We start from the raw sequence: 21,965 nt of genomic DNA on the forward strand, positions 1-21,965 counted from the left end.
GAGGTGGTCACAATACTCACTGGTGGGTCTGCACTTCCCGCCTGGCTGGATGGGGTTGCCTTCATAGCCAGGGGCACACCTGGGGGAGACAACACTGTCACACCCAGCCGGGGCATCCTGTCACCACGACTCCCAACCAGACCCTATCAGCTTCTCACCTTTCACAGCGACGGCCCGTGTAGCCTGGGGCACAAGCATCACAGGTGGCTTGGCCATCCGTGTCCAGAAAGCAAGTGTCTGAGAATCTGTGGGGATCAAGTGGTCAGGGTGGAAGGGTAGAACTGGGGGGTCTGACATGCTCATGCCAGGAAATGACCTCTGTTCCCACAGACACATGGAGGGGCATGATGCCATCTCCCGGTCCCTGTTCTTCCTCTGTGGCCTCATAGCAACCGTAGGACAGGAGATGGGCCCATTATACAAAAAGGGAAAATGAGGTCCACAAGAGATCAAAGAGCATGGGACAACTCGGTGAGAAGATCAGGACTGAAATCCGTGTGGGTACCCAGTTTTCCTGACAGAGAATACCCCTACTTGCCAGACTACCATATCCTGAGCGGGGTCTGACCTTCGAGAAGCATCGATGTATGGGCAGGGGCAGGGCCGGCAGGCAGTGGCTGTGGCTTGTGTGGCATCCCCAAAGAAGCCAGCCTTGCACTTGTTACACTGAGGTCCTTCTGTGTTGTGTTGACAATTCTAGGACAGGAGAGGGTAGCGGGTAGCTCAGGTCCTACTGAGCAGAACCGGGTCAGACAGGCTCCAGAATGTTTCACAGCTGTGTAGACAGTAGCCTCAAGGTGCCTCCCCTGGCAGTGGTAGCCCAGCACGGAAACCAATCGCATCGATGGTCCCAAGCACCTCTTGACATAGATCCAAACCTGACACCCTCTTCCAGGCTGCACCCAGGGCCAGTTCTGCCCTCGAGTCCATTCTGTCACCCCTATAGCTGCTCGGGAATCTGAAGACAGTGGCCTGTCTGTGCCTTCTCTTTGATCAGCTCTGCAATCCCAGTCCTCATCACTATCCCCCAGAGGGAAGGTGTAATGTCTGGACTATGCTTCCTACAGCCCTTGCCAAGGAAGAGAGGCTTTCGGCTCCCTTGTCCAGATACTGTATCTCTTGTTAAGGTATCCAGAGGTCATGGTGATTCACCTGGAGCCATCCGAGCCATTCTAGAGGTCATGTCATGCTCATGGAGACAGGGGAGCCCCACTCCTGTCCAAAGTCCAAGTGGCAGCTTGAGCTACTCACCAGGCAGTGGCCATAGACAGGATCACAGGAGCTGGCATGGCCATTGCAATTACAGCCAGAGCAAGTGCCTAGGTAGGGCCCTCCAGGCACCCGGGTGAAGTGGGCATCACAGCTCTCGCAAGACAAACCAGAATAGCCAATGGGGCATCTGTGGGGATCGGATCAAGAGAATGGCTGCAGTAAACACATGCTCTGCTGTTTCACCTCTACTCCAGATAGCATCCCCATGATCCACAGCCGACCAGGAGCAGGTACCTGCACTCCTCCACACTGTGAGCACGACCGTGGTTGGTGGTGTGGGTGGCAGTGGTGTCCATGACAATGTCACTCAGTCCCACACTGGCCATCTTGGTGTTGTACACTGTCTGCAGCAGTATAGCCTCCAGGCTCGCCAGTGCCTGCAGCATCTCAGCCCGCTGCACGGGACGGCCAGACTCGTGGACCCAGTGTTCCTGGAGAGGATAAGGTGTTTTGTCTATCAGTGCCTGCGCATGCATCACTCTGCCCTGGCCGATCCTCCCTCCTAGACCGACCCCTGGGACTCAGGTGCCACCAACCTCAGACAGCTGGACCTGGCGCTGGTTCAGAGTTCCGGGCTGGGTGGGTGTGTGGCCTCGGGAGTGGAGGCGGTAACCTGCACCCACGAGGATCACATCTGGTTTCTGTACTGGTTCCAGCATGCCTCGTGCCAGTTCATAGCGCACCTTGTAGCGCAGGGAGCCACCATAGGAGTCCACCTAGCCAGGACAGGTAAGATCAGGGGCAGGCAGCCATCCTGAAGCAGCTGCATCCTGTCCTCCAGTCCCTCACTCTGTTCCTCTGAGGCTCATAGAGTGCCCGGCATGGAAGGCTCATAGAGAAGTGGGCATGGAGAACCCAGACCGTGGCAGACAGCATGTACCCAAGGAGGCCAGTACAGGGCACTCTGGCCAGCCCAGAGTAGGTGGTCAGGGAAGAACCCAAAGTGGGTTGAGAGGGCAGCAGACTGAGATCTTGCCTTGTCCCCAGAGATGCAGCTGCCCTCACCTTGTTACCCAGGAACTGCTTGGGTAGGGCCCAGAAAGCATCATGGACGAGGAAGCGGCGTGACAGGTCAACCAGCTGGAACTCCTGCAGGGCCGGGTCGACCTGTAGCTGGGTGGAGGAGAGGGGGGGCACACCGGGCTGCGAGGGCATGGTCACATTCACACCTGCAAGGACAAAAGGCGGGTGAGGATTGCAGCCCACGATTAGTGGAGAAAAACCACTCTGGAAGCAGGGACCCACGAAGGGATAATAGAGAGAAAATAGAGGCATCTCTCTCTGGAAGTTAGGAAGCAGCCAAGCAGAGCTGGGCATGGAACACACTGGCAATCCCAGCACTCCTGGAAGATCATGAGTTCAAGTTGGAGGCCAGGCTGGGCTACATAAAACCCTGTTTTAATCCACCCACAAAGAAGCATTGGCTCTTTTCCTTTTCTAGTCATTTGACCTCCTGAAGTTTTGGTGCATGGCCTAGGGAGGGCCATCATGGGAGCCATGTTAGAAGCCACAGTCAAGGAAAGGGCAAGAGGCTCTCTACAGCAGGACTTCCCAGAACCTTTGGACCATCAGACTGGGAACAGCCCACTGAGGTTAGCAGAAAACTATTTTGGGGCTTAAGAACAGAAACCCAAGTCCTGCTTCCACCATGTTCCTGGGGCCTGAGCCTGGACAAAAGTCTCAGTTTTCTTATCTATAAAATAATGATCCTGGTGGCCCAGCTCATGGACTTATGAAGACAAAATGCACAAGCTGACTTGGTTGGGAGCACTGACTGCTCTTCCAGAAGACCTGAGTTCAACTCCCAGCACCCACGGGGTGGCTCGCAACCATCCATAGTGAGATCTGGCACCCCCTTCTGATATGCAAGCATACACACAGGCAAAACACTGGATGCATGATAAATAAATCAATCTTAAAAAAAAAAGTTTTAAAATGAGGGTAACACAAGGGAGGTGATCAAAAAAGGGCTTGCTTTTATTGTTACGGGGTCACTGGTCCAACCTTCTCCCCACATGTGCACTACCCCAAAGCTCCCATGAAGAATTTCTAGGCAGCACCCTTCACATGACAACAGGAACACTGGGTACCTACACTCTGCCATTGGATGCTCACGTGTCATTGGTGGCAATCCAACAGTTTGGCTTTTTGTGTGGTGTATATGTGTGTGGACATGTTTGTGTGCAGATATATGTGAACGTGTGTGTGTGTGTGTGTGTGTGTGTGTGCCTGTGGGGAGAAAATAACTACATTTATTTATGTGTCTGCATGCACATGCCCCAGCATGCCTGTGGAGATCAGAGGTCAACTTTAGGCAATCATCTTACAAGCCCTCTAGTTTTGTGTGGTTGGCTTGCTTTTGTTTGCTTTTGTTTTTGTCTTTTTACATAGCCTTGGATGTCCTGGAGCTCCGTATGTAGACCAGGCAGCCTCAAACACACAGAGATCTGCCTGCCTCTGGCTCCCAGTCTTGGGATTAAAAGGGTGTGCCACCATGCTTGGCTCCCCCACCTATTTTTTTTTTTAATGATTTATTTTCTTTTCTTAATGTATGTTTACACACATAGGTGCAGATGCCAGCAGAATTCAAAAGAGGATGTTGGATTCCCTAGAGCTGGAGCTACCGGTGCTTGTGAGCTGCCTAACCAGTGCTGGGAACTGAACCTGAATCCTTTGGAAGAGCAGCAAGCGCTCTTAATATATCAACTTCCCAAATCTGCATCTATTTTTTTTGAGACAGGGATTCTCACTGACCCTGGAACTAGGCTGACTGGCCACACCCCTAGGAGTCTTTCCATTTCTGCCTCTCCAGGGCTTGGGTTTCAGGCTCATATTATTGTATTTGGCTTTTACAAGGGTGCCGGGATTTGTGGCAAGTACTTCACTGACTCAGCCATCTCCCCAGCCCTCTTTTTAGTAGTGTGTGTGTGTGTGTGTGTGTGTGTGTGTGTGTGCAGACACCAGACACAGGGCCTAGGATCCAGAGTCTGTTCTCCCTACAGCCTGAGGCTACAAACAGGGATCTGGCTTGTCCTAAAGGTTTTTCTGACATAATTCATTGTTTCTGGGTCACTCCCTGCTCTTTGGCCCTGGTCCTTCTACACCTGTCCCAGGTTCCCGGGAGCCTGGAGCCCACCCATCACATACCCTTGAAGTCATTGGGCTGGTCAAAGCTCAGCCGGATCTGGTCCCGGAAGCGCCGACTGCTCTGGCACACGTTGGTCACACCAAAGCAGAAGCAGGGCAGGCAGGAGGCACTGTCCTCCAGGTAGAAGTGTCCATCGGGGCAGGGGCCTGCTGGGAGGCAGGGAAGAGGCTATGGCTGGCCACCAGCAGGAGGTCCTGTGGTATTGGTGCCAGTCGCCCACCCTACACCCACCAGCCCACCCGCCTACAGCACCTCGCTGTGGGACGAGCTCCAGCACGCCATCTGGAATGCCGAACACCATGCCACGTGCATTCATGGCTTCACAGGTGTATGCGCCCTGGTCTGCCTCCTTCACATCTCGGATGGTCAGTGTGCCACGCCCTCCCTCGCTGGTCATTGTCACCCTGGTAGGCCCCAAGAGAGTGGTGGGTTAGGTGTGAGCCACAGACTCCACCTCTTCCACAGGCCGGCCACTCCCACCTGCATCGCACCTGGGATGGACAGGGATGTGGCCCCAGTTGAGCCTCCAGTTGATGAGGGGTGTGGGGACACCAATGGCTACGCAGGTGAGAGTCACTGTCTGGCCCCGGGAAGCCTGGATGGAGTGCTGGGGAGGGGTCACCACCTGGGGGGGCACTGGGGGCAGGAGAGCAGGAGTTAAGTGTTTAATCAGCAATTAGGGCAGGGAGTGCTGGGAGAGTGGAGACTGGTCTAAGAAAACAGATGGAAAGTGGTACCCACCCAGTGCCATCCCACTTCATCCCCATCCCCATCCCCACTCCACCCCCAGCCCCTCACTCACTGCAGCCAAACTCATCACTGCGATCAGGACAGTCAGGTTCCTCGTCACAGTGGAAGCTGGCCGGGATGCACTGGTTGGTGGAGACACATCGGAACTGTGTGGGCGCACATTCTTCCCCAGGCTCCTTGACAGCTGGGGACAAAACCAGGTGGAGTGAGCACAGGACACTGTCTGCAGGGCAACACGGCTCCATTCCCACCTCAGTTACCTACGATGCCTCCAAAACTGAGCCAAATCCAATGGGTTATAAAGTGACCAGGCTCTAGCATTCTGATACAACAGCATAAAATAGACTGAGTGGCCCGTGGGTTAGGCTGTGACCCACACACCGGTCCAGGACGCCATCTTCACAGAGATCTGCTCATCCGGTTCTCTTACCAATACCAGCACAGTGACAAGGAAAAGACTAACGGTCACTCAAATGCGGCAAAGCAGGAGAGACATGGCCAGCGGCTGTCTGCTAACGCAGTTCCAAACACAGAGGACCTTGGATGTTTGTCTGCAGGGTCCCTCGCTGACGAATAAGGCCAGCACACCTCCCAGAGCAGGGAACAGACGAACACAGACTAGAGGGACAGGGGCACAGTTGGGCCTGCTGTACTCACGGCAATTGGCCTCGTCTGTGCGGTCCTCACAATCAAAGTCTCCATCACAGCGCCACAACTTGAGAGCGCAATGTCCATTTCCACAGGGGAACTCGTTAGGTTCGCAGGGTGGAGGGGGCCCTGTGTGGACCAGGCAGGGAGTCATGGCGGTCCTTGGTGGACCAGAGTCCAGTCCCCACACCCCCGCCCTACACGGTCCTCACCACAGTCCAGTTCATCACTGCCATCCTTGCAGTCTTCTTGACCATCACAAAGGTAATCTTTGGGGATGCAGTGCCCGCTGTGGCATGTGGCCTCCTGGGGTCCACAGGCTGCGGGCACAGCCACGCTGGGAAACAGAAATGGAGGCCTATGCGTGACTGGCGGTGGAGCTGTTGCGGCTGCCTCTGGTAAAGGTGACACCTTCACAACAGCAGGTGGCAAGGAGCTGAGCTCTGGGACGGCCTCCTCTGTGGACAGAATCCCTTGATGTTTAGTGACTGGGTGGCTCTCACCCCTCACCCCACAGTCCTCCACACTCCCTGAAATCCAATCCACAACCAGCCTCTGCCATCACTGTGTCCCCATCTCCACCCTCTCCAGACCTCTCTGCCTGCACCAAACCCGTACGGCCCAGATGACCCAGAGACTCAGATGTAGCCCGACCCTGGGCAGGCCACCAGGGACCCCTCGAGGTTCCCAAGACTTCCTCACCACAATCGAGCTCATCAGACATGTCCCTGCAGTCAGGTCGCTGGTCACAGCGATACTCCAGAGCCACACACTCGTTATAACTGTGACAAGCAAACTCCGTCTCGGTGCAGACCCTTGGGAACCAGGGCACTGTTGGTGGGGGAGGAGGCAGGAGGGGAAGTCAGGCAGCAGGCTGAGGCAGCCGGGGTTGTAACAGACAGCACAGTCGAGGCATGGCTGTAAGTGGCTCTGGTGTCAAGTCAGGCCACTGTGGCAGACAACAAGAGCAAGAAGCGTTTGGTGGGCACACACATGGCACACGTGGAGCACAGGGCAGAACTCCTTACATGGACCTTCACACAGGTGACATGCCACACGCATGCAGCTACCATGCCATACGCGTGCAGGCTACAGCCTGGCCCAGGGAGGGCAACAGACAGTGGGAGGAGGCAGGCACGTGGCCTTTGTCCTCCTTTTCTCCCTCCATCTATTAGGTTCTCTAGGAACCCCCTGGACCTCAGTCAGGCTCATACTCTCACCTGGTGTCACTGTGACCCCCACAGCAGCTGGGGATGGCGGGGGGGTCTGTGCTGGAAAGGAAGCTATAGTCAGCAACTATCCCACCAGGGACCTGGAAACCGAGGCCCGAGCCGAGCCTGCTGCTGCCCCCTCCTGCCCCGAGAACTCTCTGAGGTGAGAATGATAGCTAGGTCTCTGGCAAACTTAGGCCTGGGTCTGAAAACCCAGCAGAGAAAGTTTGATTTTGGGGTGCACTGATAGAGGTTTTGCATGCAGAACGAGAGAGCTGATAGCATACTATTGGTTTTTCCCTTAGACGACACCATTGTGGGCCTGGAGTTTGTCCCATCTAGAGCTTCACTGAGTCAGAGGCACATAACATGACAAGCGAGAGCCCACTCAGTAAGGACAATGCGTTGGAGAAGGGGCGAGTACCACAGCCTATGAGGAAGGAACCAGAACTGGCCCAGGAAAGACTCAGTGGGTCAGACAGGACAGCAGGCAGAGTGACAGGAAACATGGGCTGACCCTGAGCACCCAGGTCTAGCTTATGCATCTAAGACTGTGACTTTGGGCCCATTTCCTGTCCTCTCTGGACCGGTTTATATTTCATTTCCCATCCGTCAAGGGTTCTAGAGAGAGCGGCACACACACGGGATCTGGTTTGCATCCCCATTGGTGTGGATGACCGCTTTTCCTTTCTGAACCTCAGTTCCCTCATCCTGAAAACAGGAGGAATACTTCGTGGAACTTGGGAGGCCTGAGTGGACGCTAGGTATCAGTGCCCTGTGAACAGGGCCTACACTCACTTGGTGCTTGAGAATGATGGGTTTTAGGTATAAAAAAAAGGGTGTGTGTGTGAGAGTGTTTGCATGTATAGATACATATCATAAAGATACACATACATATATGTGACATGCCTGAGACTGACAGTCTTCCTTGATTATTCACCATCTTTTATACTACGGCAGGGTCTCTCTCTTGAATCAGAGCTTGCTGTTCTGCAATCTAGCTAGCTAGCTAGTTTGCTCTGGGGATCCTGATTCTGCCTCCTGACAGCTGGAATTATATAGATGGGCTGCCACATCTTTGGGGTCACATGGGTGCCAAGGTAACACTTCTTTACCTGCTGAATCACCTCCCCAGCCCTACAACTGCTGGTTTTGCTGAATGCCAATGTCTTTTGACTGGGAAGTGCTGAATGAAGGGGGAGTTTTAGCTACTGTCAATATACGAAGGTCTGTGAGGATACAGCTTCATGGGTCCTGGTGGAGGGAGCAGTCTGGCTCTAACCAAGCAGAAAGACAGGTAAGCTGGGGCTCCGGATGGAGTGAGTATCCTGTCTCCAGTGGTATGCTAGTCTTGGTCGAGAAGACTGAAGGTAGAGACACCAGAAGGGGCCAGAGTCTGAGAAACTGGAGGAGCGACCCCAGTTTGGAGGACAGGCTCACCTCTGCCCAGGTGTCGGAACTTGAATCCCCAGGGAGAGGTGATGTAGGGGCCAATGGAGCCGCTGGAGACCACTTTATACAGGACCTCCTGAATCTGAGGCCCATCCGATTTCTTTTCGGAGCCCACATCAAGCTCAACAAAGACCCAGCCATCCAGCTCCCTAAAGAGAAAGAGGTCTATGATCTCCATACTTCTGCCAAGTTCCTGCCATGGCCAGTCCTGGACCTAGGCAGCCTGCACCTAGGGTAGGGCCATTTCTGGAGCAGGATACCCCATCTATGCTCTCTGAATTCCCATCAAGAGTGACCCATCCCTGCTGGGCGGTGGTGATATACAACCTTAATCCCAGCATTTGGGAGACAGAGGCAGGCAGATCTCTGTGGATTTGAGGCCAGCCTGGTCTACAGAAAGAGTTCCAGGGCAGCCAGGGCTACACACAGAAACACGGTCTCAGAAAAACCAAAAACGGTTCATCCCTTCAGACCCTCCCTGCCCTGCTCTTGGGAGCCAAGCCACTTCCCATCCCTGACCCCTCCTGGTCGCTCCCACCCCTTCCATCCCCAGGAACCCATCTCACTTGATGAACACCACGCTGACGATCTGGTTTCCCGGGATCTTCATATACTCTGCCTCCAGCTGTGGAGATACGCCAAGCATCAAATGCCTCTCACATACTCTAGTACTGCCCTGCCACCCCCGGGGTGCCCCCAATCCCAGGTACTCGCTCCCTCGTACCTTATTCACCACGGCCTCCGACACCTCTCGGAATGTTTTGGAGCTTGCATTCTCCAACTGGGGGCTGTACTCAAAGGACCGAGTAAAATTTACCAGAGCCCGGAAATAGACTATGGAAGAGAAAGTGGAATGTCATGGTGAAGGGGCCCAGTTTGATGGGTGGGAGCCCAGATGGCAGACTGAAAATAAGGGGCTGGACTCCCACACAGGCTGACAGACACCTGTGTTTCCACAGAAAGGCCCAGCACTGCCTGCGATAACGTAGCCTGCAGCAACCTGAAAGGCCTGCCCAGGACTCAGAGTTTGCTGGCAGGAAGGGGCAGTTTTCAGGGAATGGCTAGCACGAGGATCACCCCTTTATCGTGATGTTTTCCCAGCCGGTTCCTATTCATCCTTCTGGACTAAGCTCAGCCACCATATTATCTGAGAAGACCATCAGGGCTGCCCTGGCTGGTGTGGGGTCCCCACTCTGGGCTCTCACAGAACCTCGACTTTCCACACTGGGAATCTTCCTTCCCTTGTCACCTCAACTGTGCTGGGTGCACCTGGGCCACACAACACCACTGGAATTCTCAAGTCCTGAGTCGGCTACTTCAGATACTGACCCACCTCAGCAAGTCTCATTCCTTCTTCATAATACGTGGGGAGGAGAGAGTCAATCACCTTTATATCCCAGGGCTGCTGCCTGAGGTAAAGGATGCTCAGCTTCCCACACTGCTCCTGTGTGCAGAGCTGGCACTTTGAAAGGAGAAGCATGGTCACCTGTCCCCCTGCCCCACCAAACCAGGAGCTCCAGGAGGAAATGAGGACCCTACCCATTCATGACCCAAGGGACTATCTGTGAGTCATGGCCAAATAAACGCATGCCATTCTGACATGACTGTAACATACAACTATTCCCGTCAGAACAGGATGTATATGACACAGTTTATAGCCACGGATAAGCAGTCGGCTAGGGTTTGAATCTCAAGTCTCCCTTGATACAGGGTTTCTCTGTGTAGCTCTGGATGTCCTGGAACTCACTCTGTAGACCAGGCTGGCCTCTAACTCACTGAGATCTGCCTGTCTCTGCCTCCTCAGTGCTGGGATTAAAGGCGAGCACCACTATCACCCAGCTAGTCGTAGTCCCTGCCGTCATCTCCCCAGCCTCTGCTTGTTGCTATTGCTGTAGGGGGTGGAACCTAAGGGGTGGAAGTCAGGTCACTGAGGGCCTGGCCTTGAAAGGGATATCGAGACTCAGCCCTTCTATGTCTCCCCGCCCCACCCCCCCACCTCCCAGACAATATTAGGCGAACCAGACTCCTCTGCTAAACGCTGCCACCATGGTACACTGTGCCAGCACAGGCCCAGAACAGCAGGGTCAAGTGGTCAAGGTCTAAAATCCCCGAAACAGTGAATCCAAATAAATTTTTCTTCCTTAAAGTCTTTTGTCACAGGGAAGGATGGCTGAGCAGCACAATGCTCTTGAGTTAGAAATGGGGGTTCAACTCTCTATTAGCAAATGAGTCAGATGTTTGTATATGTACATACAAGCATACCCACATGCACACGCACATACATACACATAGAGCCTGAAACAAAGAATGACCAAGCCAAGCTATGCCATATCCTGCATCACACAAGAGAATGGTGTGTGAACATAGATGAACACACTCTCCCATATTCTCAATTATTTCTTTGTGTGTGTGCACACATGTGCACACGTGCTCATGCATGTGACTGTGTGTGTGTGTGTGTGTGTGTGTGTGTGTGTGTGTGTGTGTGTGATGCACATGTGGATGCAGGTGCATGTGCCCATGAGCCCAGGAAGGCCAGAGGAAGACATGGAATGTCTTGTTCTATCATTCTGGTCTTTTCCCTTGAAACAGAGTCATGGTGTCTCACTGAACCTGAGGATTGGTTGGCAGCCAGCAAGCCCCAGTCATTTTGCCTCTGTTCTGATCAGAGCTGGGGTTAAAGGGCTGACCAAGGATGCTGAGGATTTGAACTCAGGGCCTCATGCTTAGGCAACAAGTATGCCTTTTTTTTTTTTTTTTGGTTGTTTGTTTTTAAGACAGTCTTTCTCTACATAGCCCTGGATGTCCTAGAACTCACTATGTAGACCAAGCTGCTCTTGAACTCATGGAGATCCACCTGCCTCTACCTCCCGGGTGGTCCAGCAATGCTCTTATTCAATAAAGCCCTTTCCGCACCTTGTTTGCCATTGTTGTTGTTTGAGACAGGGTCAGGGTCTCAAATTAACTTTTGAAACAGGGTCAGGGTCTCAAATTAACTTTTTTTTTTGAGATAGGATCTTGTGTCGCCCAAACTAAGATCAAATATAATATGTAGCCTAGGGTGACCTCAAATTTCTGGTGTTCCTGAATCCTAGGATCAAAGGCATATGCCACCATGACCAGCATCCCAATAATTCCTTAAGTCCCTATTATGTACATACAGAATATTTTTGTATACTCGTGAGTTTAACACGGGTTATAAATATCAGATTAATAAGAGTCACCAAGTAGTCTGAAGTGTGTGCACAGTGCTCAGAACACTCCCCGGCACAGAATGGGCACAACGTGACATCTACTGTCACCGCATGGAGGTAGGGAAGCTCATCAGTTAAGAGCCTCACTGTGAAGCAGAATGGCCACTGATGGCCTGGGACGTTTCTGAGATTTACTGTTGCATCTATTACCCGAGGCCAACAGTGCCCACCCCAAAGGCTACTGGTTCCTGGAGAGCAACAAGGGAGCAGGGTGGACAGTGACTTTAACTCAGATCTTCAGGACAAGCCCTAGGACCAGCCCTAGACTGGAAGAGCATCTGAGTCACAAGCAGTGTGGAGAGTCTACTGTGTGCCAGGTGGTGTTCTAGGGCAAGGGGACAGCGATGGACTCAAACAATAGAACTTCCCATCCCCAGGGAACGCAGCTTCTAGTGCGGGGAGCAAGAAAATAAATCAAACGGGTAAGAATGTGTGGACTATCGGGAATGGGGGCTGGGAAGGGCACATTTTTCCATGGGGTTCAAGGAAGCAGCCTCCCTGAAGGAAAGGGGTGAAGCACTTTCAGTGTCTGGGAAGTGGACTGTACACAGAAGAATTGACAAGCGCAAAGGCCCTGAGGCTGAAGTGAGTACGTGTGACATCTGGTCAGGATGTATGTGACATTGTGGGAGGGGGCTTCTTCCACTTTACTCTCTATCCTTCAGACCTAGAGGTGTGTAGACCCCAAGCCAGGATGCTCTCCCTCTACAGTTCAAAATAAGAGGGCCCTTGGGGTACCGGGCCAGGTACTGGAGTGGATCCTACACTGTGAGGGGATACCGTGTCTGCTCTGAACCACAGCCAGTGGTGGGGCTCGGCTCCTGGGTGCTGAGTAGGTGGAGCTTGTGGGTGGAGTGTGGGGCTATGAGCTCCACCACAGAGGCCTCTTGTGTGCAGGCACAGAGGCCCATTGAGAGCCCCCACCCCGGCCCCTGGCCTCAACCCACGGCCAAGTTCGGGTGAGGAGGCCGGGCCTCTGCCCAGGAATGTGCCCACTCCCGAAGTGTTAGAGTGCCACAAAGCCCCTTTCTACCAGGGCCTGGGAAGGGCTGGAGTCCTCCAGCCTGACCCCTTTCTGTGTCCCAAAGCAGAGGCGAGCCAGGGTGAGCACCCTGGGTGGGTCACTAGCCTGAGCTGAGACCCCACCCAGAGCCGAGGGACTAAGATTGCTGGACCTGTGAGGCTGCCTGGGAGAGGGGGTGCTCTGGACATCTGTCCTGACCAGGCCTCCCCTACCTGGCCTCTGACCCTGGCTAATGTATTCACTGAGACGGGAGGCTGGAGCAGAGGAAGATTAAGCTGCAGAGTCCCGGTGTGAGTGGGAGGCACGTACCCCAACCCCTACTGGGCCACCCCAGCTCCAAACACCCATTCCTGCTCAGCAAAGTCCTCATCACGACTGGGCTGTGTCTCTGGAGTGGGATGCTTGGGTGGACAGCACACCAGCCTACGAAGAGGTTGAGACAAGCTGCTCCCAACTCTAGAGCCTGGCTGCATCCTGGCCAGCACCCCTAGAAGAAGAACAGCAGGGTCCCAGCACCATGTTCCAATCTGGAACCCTGGTGGGGAGGCACAGGTACTTGCCCGGCCTTGGCTCTTTATTTAGAGATGTGCCTCTCCTGTGTGACTCTTGGCCAAGGTGGGCTGGGCAGAGGAACACAGGGAGAAAAAAAGGATTGAATGTCAAGGGTGAGCTGAGAAAGAGGTCTGAGGAACAATGACAGGCAGACAAGACAAAGGAGACAGAGAGCCAGAGACACTGGGGGAGGGATATACAGAAAGCAGAGTAGGGAGATGGCAGAGGAGCGTCTAGACAATGACAAGGATGGGGAGGAGAGAGGGAAGACACAGTGGTAGAGGTGGAGATAGGCAGCCAAGGAGAAAGTGGACAGACGTTTCCACAGAGATGGAGAAATAGGCAGTGGCCAAACCAGGCCCCCAGATGGAGAGCGGGGGAGGCTAACAGGAATGTTAGCAGCTGGAATGGAAAAGGAGAGGAGTGAGGCAGATCCAGGGGTGAAGGGTGCGGTCCATATGAAGTTGGGAGGAGCTAGAGAGACAGTCCTGCCTGTCTGCAAGAAACACCTCAGGAGCCGGGCGGTGGTGGCACACGCCTTTAATCCCAGCACTCGGGAGGCAGAGGCAGGCAGATCTCTGTGAGTTCGAGGCCAGCCTGGTCTAGAAGAGCTAGTTCCAGGACAGGAACCAAAAAGCTACGGAGAAACCCTGTCTCGAAAAATCAAAAAAAAGAAAGAAAGAAACATATCAGGGGCTGGGCTCTAGTGTCAAGTCAAGGAGGACAATCCAAGCAAGGCCTTATCAGAGTCAGTGCAGCCTTCCTTGCCTGCACAGGAAGGGCACAGGTCCTGAACAAGCCAATGCGATACACACTAAGACCTTGGCCATCAGGATGCACGTCTGTGCCTGCCAGGACTAAGTCTAGCTGGCTGGCCAAGCCTCAAGGGCAGTCACCTGTGCAGCGTTGGGACTGGAGAGCTCAGGCCCTACCACAAGCCACAAAGGAAAGACAAGTCCCTGGGCTTGGACTCTCCCAGTAGCTACCCGGTTTCCTGGCTTCCCCACCTCTGATCTTGCTGGCCCGCACTTCAGCATCTCAGAGGAGAAGTGGCCGCCAAGGAGCATGAAAAGGAAATATAGTGCAGAAGGCATCACCCAGGAAGGCCCTGGGTGCTCTAGAAGGAACTAGATCAGTGGTTCTCAACCTTCCTAAGGTTGTGACCCCTTTAATACAGTTCCTCATGCGATGTTGACTTATTTTGTTGCTACTTCGTAACTATAATTTTGCTATTGTTATGAATCATAATATAAATATCTGACGTGCAGAATATCTGGCATACAACCCAAAGGGGTTGTGAGCCACAGGCTGGGAACCACTGAACTAGATAGACCAAAGCCTCAACAGGAGGCAGTTCCCAGGGTACATAAGCCCACCCTGGGATATTGCTCATGTCCACAACACCACCTGACTTCTGTCCCTAGCCAGGTACCAGGCATCCTGTGGCCCTGCAAGGACCTATGGGTAGGAAAACTTCAGGCAGCAATCATGTCCCGGTGCTATGAGGTCATAGGTGGCCAGGTATCCAGGAGCCAGTCCTGCATGCAGTGGCCCAGGTAGGATGCCACTCTCAGACATATGGATGTAGCAGTTTCTCCTGCTCTACCAGCTATGGGACAATGACCTCAGTCCTGGCTATATCTAACCACTTTGAACACCGAGAGGCAGGCTGACTTAAGCCCCAATCAGAACTGAGCTTCTGGGGGTCACTATCCTGAGTTTTGTGCTGGTGACATAGGGAACTAGCAAACTTGGCCATTCCCAACCTTGTAGGTGCTCGCCCATCAACTCAACGACTGCCATTCGACAGAAAAGGGACGGTCCCCACAGGATCATCTCTCAGGACCCTTCGGTCTTTAGCCAAGAGATTGAGCCTTTGCAACCAATAGGCCTGCTCTGGAGCTCCGCTCAGCAACTTACCCCACTTACCCATCTCGAACCCGCTGCCCATGTCTCCACTGCCCAGGTCATCTGCACACAAAAGGGAGACTTGGTTCAGGATCAAATACTCACTGAGCACCAGCATGGTACAGGGCACTACTATAGACTCCTGGCCCAGTGGTAAAGGGTCTTTCCAACCTAGAATAGCTACCCTACTCCCATCCCATGCCTAGTTAGTTGGACTGAGGCCCCAAATTCCAGGGACCATCTAGCTGATGGATAGGACAGAGGAGCCTGACCTCCAAATAGGGACAAGGAGGAGGTAAGGTGGAGAGAGGGCAAGTGTCCCCTACTGTGCACTGTCAGCTATCTTCCCCATCAGTCCTGATGGCTCCAGGTGGCAGAGAAGAGTGGTGGCCAGCCTAGGGTCATGGAGATTGCAAGTAGAGGATACTAGAATCATGAGACCAGGGTTCAGGACACACATATCCATATCTTTTTTGTTTGTTGCTTTAAAAAAGATACTTATTTGTTATTAGTGTGTATGTGTTTGTGACCACACATGAGTCACAGTGAGTATGTGGAGGCTCTAGTTGGCTCTTTCCTTCCTTCTGGGGTTCTGGGATTGAACTGATGTCATGAGATTTGGTGGCAGGCACCTTTACCCAGTGAACCATATCACCAACCCTTGTCTGTGTGTGTGTGTTTAAGACAAGGTCTTATTTATGTCAGACTGGCCTCGAACTCATGTATACAGGGGCTAGCCTTGAGCTCCCAAGTTTAGAAATTAAATTAGATATGTACCACCACACTCAATTTATAGTCCATCTTTTAAGGCCCCATCTGGGGTGACTTTCATGGGCCTTTCAGAAGCTCTGGCAGAAGGAGCGGTCGTCCCTCCAGGGAGACCCCGGCTTACCTCCTGATGCATCATCAGCCAGCAGGTCCTCATCGTCAGAGAGGTATGGGTGGGTCCAGCCAGCATGGCCAGCTGTGACGGTCTCTGTGTCCTCAGGCAGGGAAAGGCCATCATACGCCCTCAGGCCGTGCGTCACCTGTGGGAGATGACAGTCCGTGAGTCACCCTCTCCAGTTAACTGTCAAACCCCAAGGCCCTTCTCCTCTCTTCAGAGGGAACCCAACAATCCATCCCAAAGGCCCACAGGGTTGTTAGACTCATTGTGTGGCTAAGACAGCCAGGAGGAGCCTGAATCACTCTTTGGGACTCAATTTCCCCAAATCTCACCAACCTCTGGCCTCCAAAGCCAGAGCTCATTGCGCAGATTCTCAAGGACTCGTCAGATAAAGCAGACAGAAAAAGGAAGGTGACTTGGTAAAAAGTGGCTTCTTTTTCTTTGGAGAACATTAGGGACACCCAAAACATGAGTGGGCAAGGGGAGAGACACAGGTAGGTATGGGGTGACCTGGGTCAGCAGAGGCAAGAGACATAAGCAGGTAGAAAAGTGTGGCCACTTTAAGTGTTTTGGAGGGGACAGAGGCAGAAGTGAGGGGATTGATCTATAACAGTTCATCCTCAGGCCTTGGCCTTCCCTACCAGGTCTGGTGTCCAAGCCTGGCTGCAGGCAGCACATTCCACTGCGGAGCATCCTGCAGTTAGTCTGAAAGGAGGCGAGACAGACAGCAACTCCCCATGACCTCAGGCTAATGCTAAACTCATCTGGATCTGAGGCATCTGTCCTAGGAAAGCTGGAGCAGGGTGGGTCGGTGGGTGTGTGAGCGCGCCCACACACACACGCGTGCTTGTGTGTATATGTGTGTGTATGTATGGTGTATGTGGTATGTATGTGTGCTGTGTATGTATGTGTGGTGTGTGTGTTTGTGGGTGTCTATGCGTGTGCTTGTATGCACACGTGTGTCATCTGTCCTAGGAAAGCTGGAGGTGTGTGTGTGTGCTTGTGTGTGCGTGTGCGTGCAAGTGTATGTGCTTGTGTGTGTGTGTGTGTGCATGTGTGTGTGTATGTATGTGTAGCAAGAAGGAAGCCCCCGTGTCCATTACCCAGACTTTTCCAAGAAATGGCAATGAACAGTGAATGCCTGCATGCACTGGGACAATATCAAGACATTTCAAGATGTTTTCACAGGCGTAGTCCAGGTAACGGAGGGGAAAACCACCCACTCAGGGAGCCCAAAGGCTGAGAGGCCTCAGGCACAGGAATACAGTATTCAATGGCCCCAGAACAGTCCAGAATCCCTAGTAAAAGGGCCTCAGGCGCTACCGGGGCTCAGCAGTGTCTGAGCAGCCTGGATTGGACAGAAAGAACTCAGTTGCCTGTGAAAACCAAAGAGCTACACCAGATAGCAAGCTAAGCCAAAACTGCATTTCCATACTGTCCACATTCCCCATGCCTGATGCTACAGGGCCCTCTGCCACGATGTCCTCCCCTGTTTTTGGACCAAATTTTATTACCCTCTACATCTATCTCTCTTAGCCATCATCCCTCTAAGTGCCCAGGAACAAAAAAGCACGGTTATCCCGGTGTAGTGGCTCACACCTGTAATCTCAATTTAGCAGGTAAAGGCAGGAGAATCAGGAGTTCAAGGTCAACCTTGGCTGCACAGCAAGGTAGAAGTCAGGCTGAGTTACCTAGTACCTTGTCTAAACACACACACACACACACACACACACACACACACACGATGGCTGTGCCTGGCAATTAGAATGACCTTCAGTTCCTGTGCAGAGTGACAGGCTCAGTAGATAACAAAAGACCCGGGGATCATGTGTCCACTTATGAGGACCTGAGGTAGGAAAGGGTAGGAAAGGACAGATCAGCAATTTCCCTGGGCTGTAGACTAGAAAAGTGGGTCAGAAGGAACTCAAAACATTTTGGGGAGATGGTTCCGGTGTATGTTTCAGGCTCACATGTATTAATAACCTGTAGGCTTGAAGCAAGCCCATTTTACTCTGAGTCACCTGGGCGTCACAAGGAAGACAAAAAAGAAGGTTCTAGAGAGATATCCAGACTCCTTGTCTTTCACGGCCACCTCTGCCCTGGCTGGGTCCTGGGTCCTGGTAGGCTCACACTGCAGCCATCTGTACCATCACTAGACAGAAGCAACCCGAAGACAGAGCAGTGACTGGCTTAGGTCCACTTTCTCAGCAAATACAAGCAATCCTTGAACACATGAGTAAGAGATCACAGCTGTGACCCAACCCACCGACCTATGTGTATCTCCTGCCCCCAACTCCATCCCCCGGCCCGGCTGCTGAGTTGCACTGCCTCCACCCGACACCCTAGTATTGCCTACTGTTCTATCCTCACAGCCAGAGAGCCTTGCTACCACCTGATCCTTATCTCCCCACCAGGTAAGGGCTCATTCTTGCCCAGTAGCCAAAGGACTTGTGGTCTATGTCCCTATGCATACAGATATGTGGCTTCAGAATCTTCAGTAACTGAGCATGGTGACACGTGCCTGTAATACTAACACTCAAGAGGTCAAAGCAAGAAGGTCATGAGTTCAAGGCCAGCCTAAGCCTTATTAAAATGGTGTCTTAAAAAAAATAAAAATAAAAACACATACAACAAAAAAAAAACAATATCAGCTAAGTGGCACATGCCTTTTACCCCAGCAGTTGGGAGGCAGAGGCAGGCAGATCTCTGTGAGTTTGAGGCCAGCCTGGTCTACAAAGTGAGTTCCAGGACAGCTAGGACTATTACACAGAGAAACTCTGTCTCAAACAAAAACCAAAAATAAGTAAATAAATAAACAAATTTTAAAAAAGTCTAGGGTACATCTCAGGAGTTCAGTAATAAAGCTCATATGAGTAAGGCCCTCTGGCTTTGGTCCCAAGTATCACCATCACCAAAGCACAAAACAAAACAAACAAAAACACCCTCCAGGGCTGGTGAAAAACAAAGGTTTCCTGTCCCCTTCTCAGAGCCCGAGGCAGCTTCTCATCCCAGGTCTAACAGAGCTGTGCGTGCCCAGGGGACTCTGACAGTCCACTGAAAACAGGACCAGAGGCTCTGTCTCCTTCCCCACCTGGGAGTAGAGGTGGCTGGAGGGTGAGTGTTGAGCAGGCCTTGAGTGAAGCGAAGGGACTAAGAGGCTAGGGATCGTGCAGGGCGCTGTTTGGAGAGCAGGCGGTTTGAGAGAAGACGTCCCCGGGTCCTCTCCAGATAAGAGTCTCTGTGGCATGCATGCTCAACACCCTCCCAATGCCCACGCAAGCAAGGCTACGGGGGTGAAACATGAGATGCGGATTCCTGGCCCTACTCAGACACTGTCGTCTGGAAAGGAAACCCTAAGCGAGGTCCAGAGCTTTTGTAGGGAGGAAGGGGGTTGGGGAGGACAGCCTGGAACTGGACAGGAAATAGCGAAGTGCGATTCAACAGGGAAAAACATGTCGGGAACACACATCTGCAGGAAGGCCAAGAGTGCAGGGCACTGAGTCAGAAGTCCCCAGCTCCAGACACCCAGGTTGTGCATGCCAGCTGCTCTTGCTTATAGCTCCCTCCCCAGGTTCTAAGTACCCAAGGGCAGCCAGGGCCCCCTCAGTGAGAGACAAGGCAGCCAGGGGCAGAGACTTTATTTGCAAAACGCTGTCCATCTCAAAGCAGCTGTGTTTCACATCTGGGAGAAGAGACTCCAGAGGGAAAGAGGCTCTGGAAAAAGCAGAGTCGGGCTGGACACCTGATGGTAGAAGGGACTCAGAGCTGGCCAGCCTAATCTTTGCTTGGGGATAGTCAGAGTCAGTGCTCACTCGCTCACAGACTGTGCCCTGCACACCAGCAATGCCCAGATGGGACAGAGGAAGATGGGTTTAACTGGAGGAGTTGGAGATCTGGTGGCCTGGCTTCCAGGCCTGGGCTTTCACCACTGAGTGCTGAGGACCCCAGGACTCCCTCTCAGAGCCCCTTTCTTCACTTCACTGGGAGAACGACAGCTCACAAAGATCCGCTGAGGTAGTGGGGCAATGGGATGCGGCCCTCACACAGACATAATCGAGGCCTGTGGGGAAGATCTTGCCTAGTCACAGTGGGCTAACCTCTGCACCAAGATCTGTGCTAACCAGATAAGGCTGAAGCACTGAGCTTGACTTCACGGAGGCCTCAAGGACAAAGCAGACAGCAGTACCAGGATGCCCCCTAGACACCATCCCCAACCTGAATGGCCCAGAGTGGGTGCGGGGCTGGCAGCAGTTTGGGCTTGTGCAGTGTGTTTCTTAAGTCCTAAGGAGGCCCATGGGCAGCTCCAAGGTCAGAGGCAGAAATAGAACCCAGGCTTCCTGCCTTGTAGCCTGTCTCCGGCCATGCGGGAGCCCTGCTTCCTCCCAGAGGAACGGGAGCACTCAGGCAGGGCTGGAGGGAGATCTGAGCCAGTAAGGAAGGAGCCAAACTGAGAGGGGGATTTTCCAGACCTGTAGGTTGCTGAGGGATAGCACGGGCGGGGGTGAAGGGGTATGACTCATGCAGGCCAAGGCCAAAGTCTGTTCTAACATGCTAGGAACAACTACTTGAGGCAAGGATATAGGCAGGGTGGTCCCCAGTGGCAGCTATTTCTGAACCCAAGCAGGTGGCACGAGGTACCACTCTCAAATAGTGGGTGTGTGACTAGGCTTTCCTGGTGAGGACAAAGGACACATGGAGATGCCTCTAGGTCCAGAGGGATAAGGAAAGAAGGGACAGAAACTAGGTCACTCTTTCTAGTCTCCATGAGGCTACAGAGGGAGTCAAGGCTGGCTAGGATGCTCTCGGAGTGGAAAGACATATAAGGCATGGAAATCAGACAAGGAAGCCAGCGGTAGTGGTGCAAGTCTTTAATCCCAGCACTCAAGAGGCAGAGGCAGGCAGATCTCTGTGAGTTCAAGGCCCCCCCTGGTCTACAGAAGTGAGTGCTAGGATAGCCAGGGTCACACAGAGAAACCGTGTCTTGGGAAAACAAAACAAAAAACTAGACAAGGCACGGGCGCACTGTTCAAAGCTTACACAAGACCGCTCAAAGTTGGTGACAGCAGTGAGAACAATAAGAGCCCGAGGAGCCAGGGAGGTGACCCGGAGGGGAAAATGCTCATTGATCAAACATGAGACCCTGAGTTACACCACACACCCACCCACGCACAGCCAGACTTCACAGAGGTTTTCTTAGGTCAAGCCCTTCCCACACACCATATAGACCAAGCATACATCCTCACAGAAACCCCACAGGCCTGATGTTACAGGGACACCATTTTGTACCCACAAAAAAGGAAAACCTAAGAGTTCTTCCTGCTGTTTCTGGAAACAGGGTTTTACTATGTAGCTCAGGTTGGCATAAACCCTCCTGCCCCAGCCTCCCAAGGGCTGGGAACATAGATATGTTCAATCACGCCTAATATTTTTGTTTTTATTCTGGGTTTCTTTGGCTGTTGTTCTGTTTTTGAGTCAAGATCTCTCAGGTTGGCCTCAAACTCACTGTAGAGATAAGAATGGCTGGGCTTTGAAGTCATCATCCTCCTGCCTCCAGCCCCACAATGTTGGAATTACAGGAATAAGACACTGTGCTCAGTATGTTTTTGTTTTTGTCTTTTAGACATGGTCTCATCGTCTAGCCCTGGCAAGTTGGAATGCCCTGTGTAGACCAGGCTGGCCTTAGATTTACAAAGTTTCCCCGTCTCTGCCTCCCAAGTGCTGGGTTTTAAGGCTTGAGACACTGAAACCAGTTGAGCTATGTGATTTTGGCAGCAATAGTCATGTTTGATTGTGGGGTGCAGCCCCAGGTCCCACTGCAGATGTCACAGCTGGTGAGTGGTTTGGGTCTCCTTTCTCAGAA

General features: G+C 52.8%; 1 protein-coding gene across 1 annotated transcript in view; it reads right to left on the reverse strand.

Annotated features, from left to right (window-relative positions):
• The window catches only part of Hspg2 (heparan sulfate proteoglycan 2), a 101,948-nt gene that overhangs the window by 51,716 nt on the left and 28,267 nt on the right, over nt 1-21,965 (reverse strand). Inside the window, exons 2-20 of the mRNA XM_041651821.1 lie at nt 16,112-16,247; nt 15,241-15,282; nt 9,206-9,315; nt 9,048-9,106; nt 8,470-8,630; nt 6,521-6,649; nt 6,031-6,276; nt 5,828-5,947; nt 5,223-5,354; nt 4,912-5,056; nt 4,673-4,824; nt 4,420-4,566; nt 2,278-2,441; nt 1,809-1,988; nt 1,507-1,703; nt 1,252-1,399; nt 569-696; nt 159-245; nt 21-79 (exon numbers count right to left, since the gene is read on the reverse strand). Of these exons, the coding sequence (XP_041507755.1) occupies nt 21-79; nt 159-245; nt 569-696; nt 1,252-1,399; nt 1,507-1,703; nt 1,809-1,988; nt 2,278-2,441; nt 4,420-4,566; nt 4,673-4,824; nt 4,912-5,056; nt 5,223-5,354; nt 5,828-5,947; nt 6,031-6,276; nt 6,521-6,649; nt 8,470-8,630; nt 9,048-9,106; nt 9,206-9,315; nt 15,241-15,282; nt 16,112-16,247 (2,542 nt within the window). The remainder of the gene's footprint in view (nt 1-20; nt 80-158; nt 246-568; nt 697-1,251; nt 1,400-1,506; nt 1,704-1,808; nt 1,989-2,277; nt 2,442-4,419; nt 4,567-4,672; nt 4,825-4,911; nt 5,057-5,222; nt 5,355-5,827; nt 5,948-6,030; nt 6,277-6,520; nt 6,650-8,469; nt 8,631-9,047; nt 9,107-9,205; nt 9,316-15,240; nt 15,283-16,111; nt 16,248-21,965) is intronic.

Source organism: Microtus oregoni, unplaced genomic scaffold, assembly GCF_018167655.1.
Source record: "Microtus oregoni isolate MIOR12 unplaced genomic scaffold, Mior012 000005F_ref0000423, whole genome shotgun sequence".
Lineage (NCBI taxonomy): Eukaryota > Metazoa > Chordata > Mammalia > Rodentia > Cricetidae > Microtus > Microtus oregoni.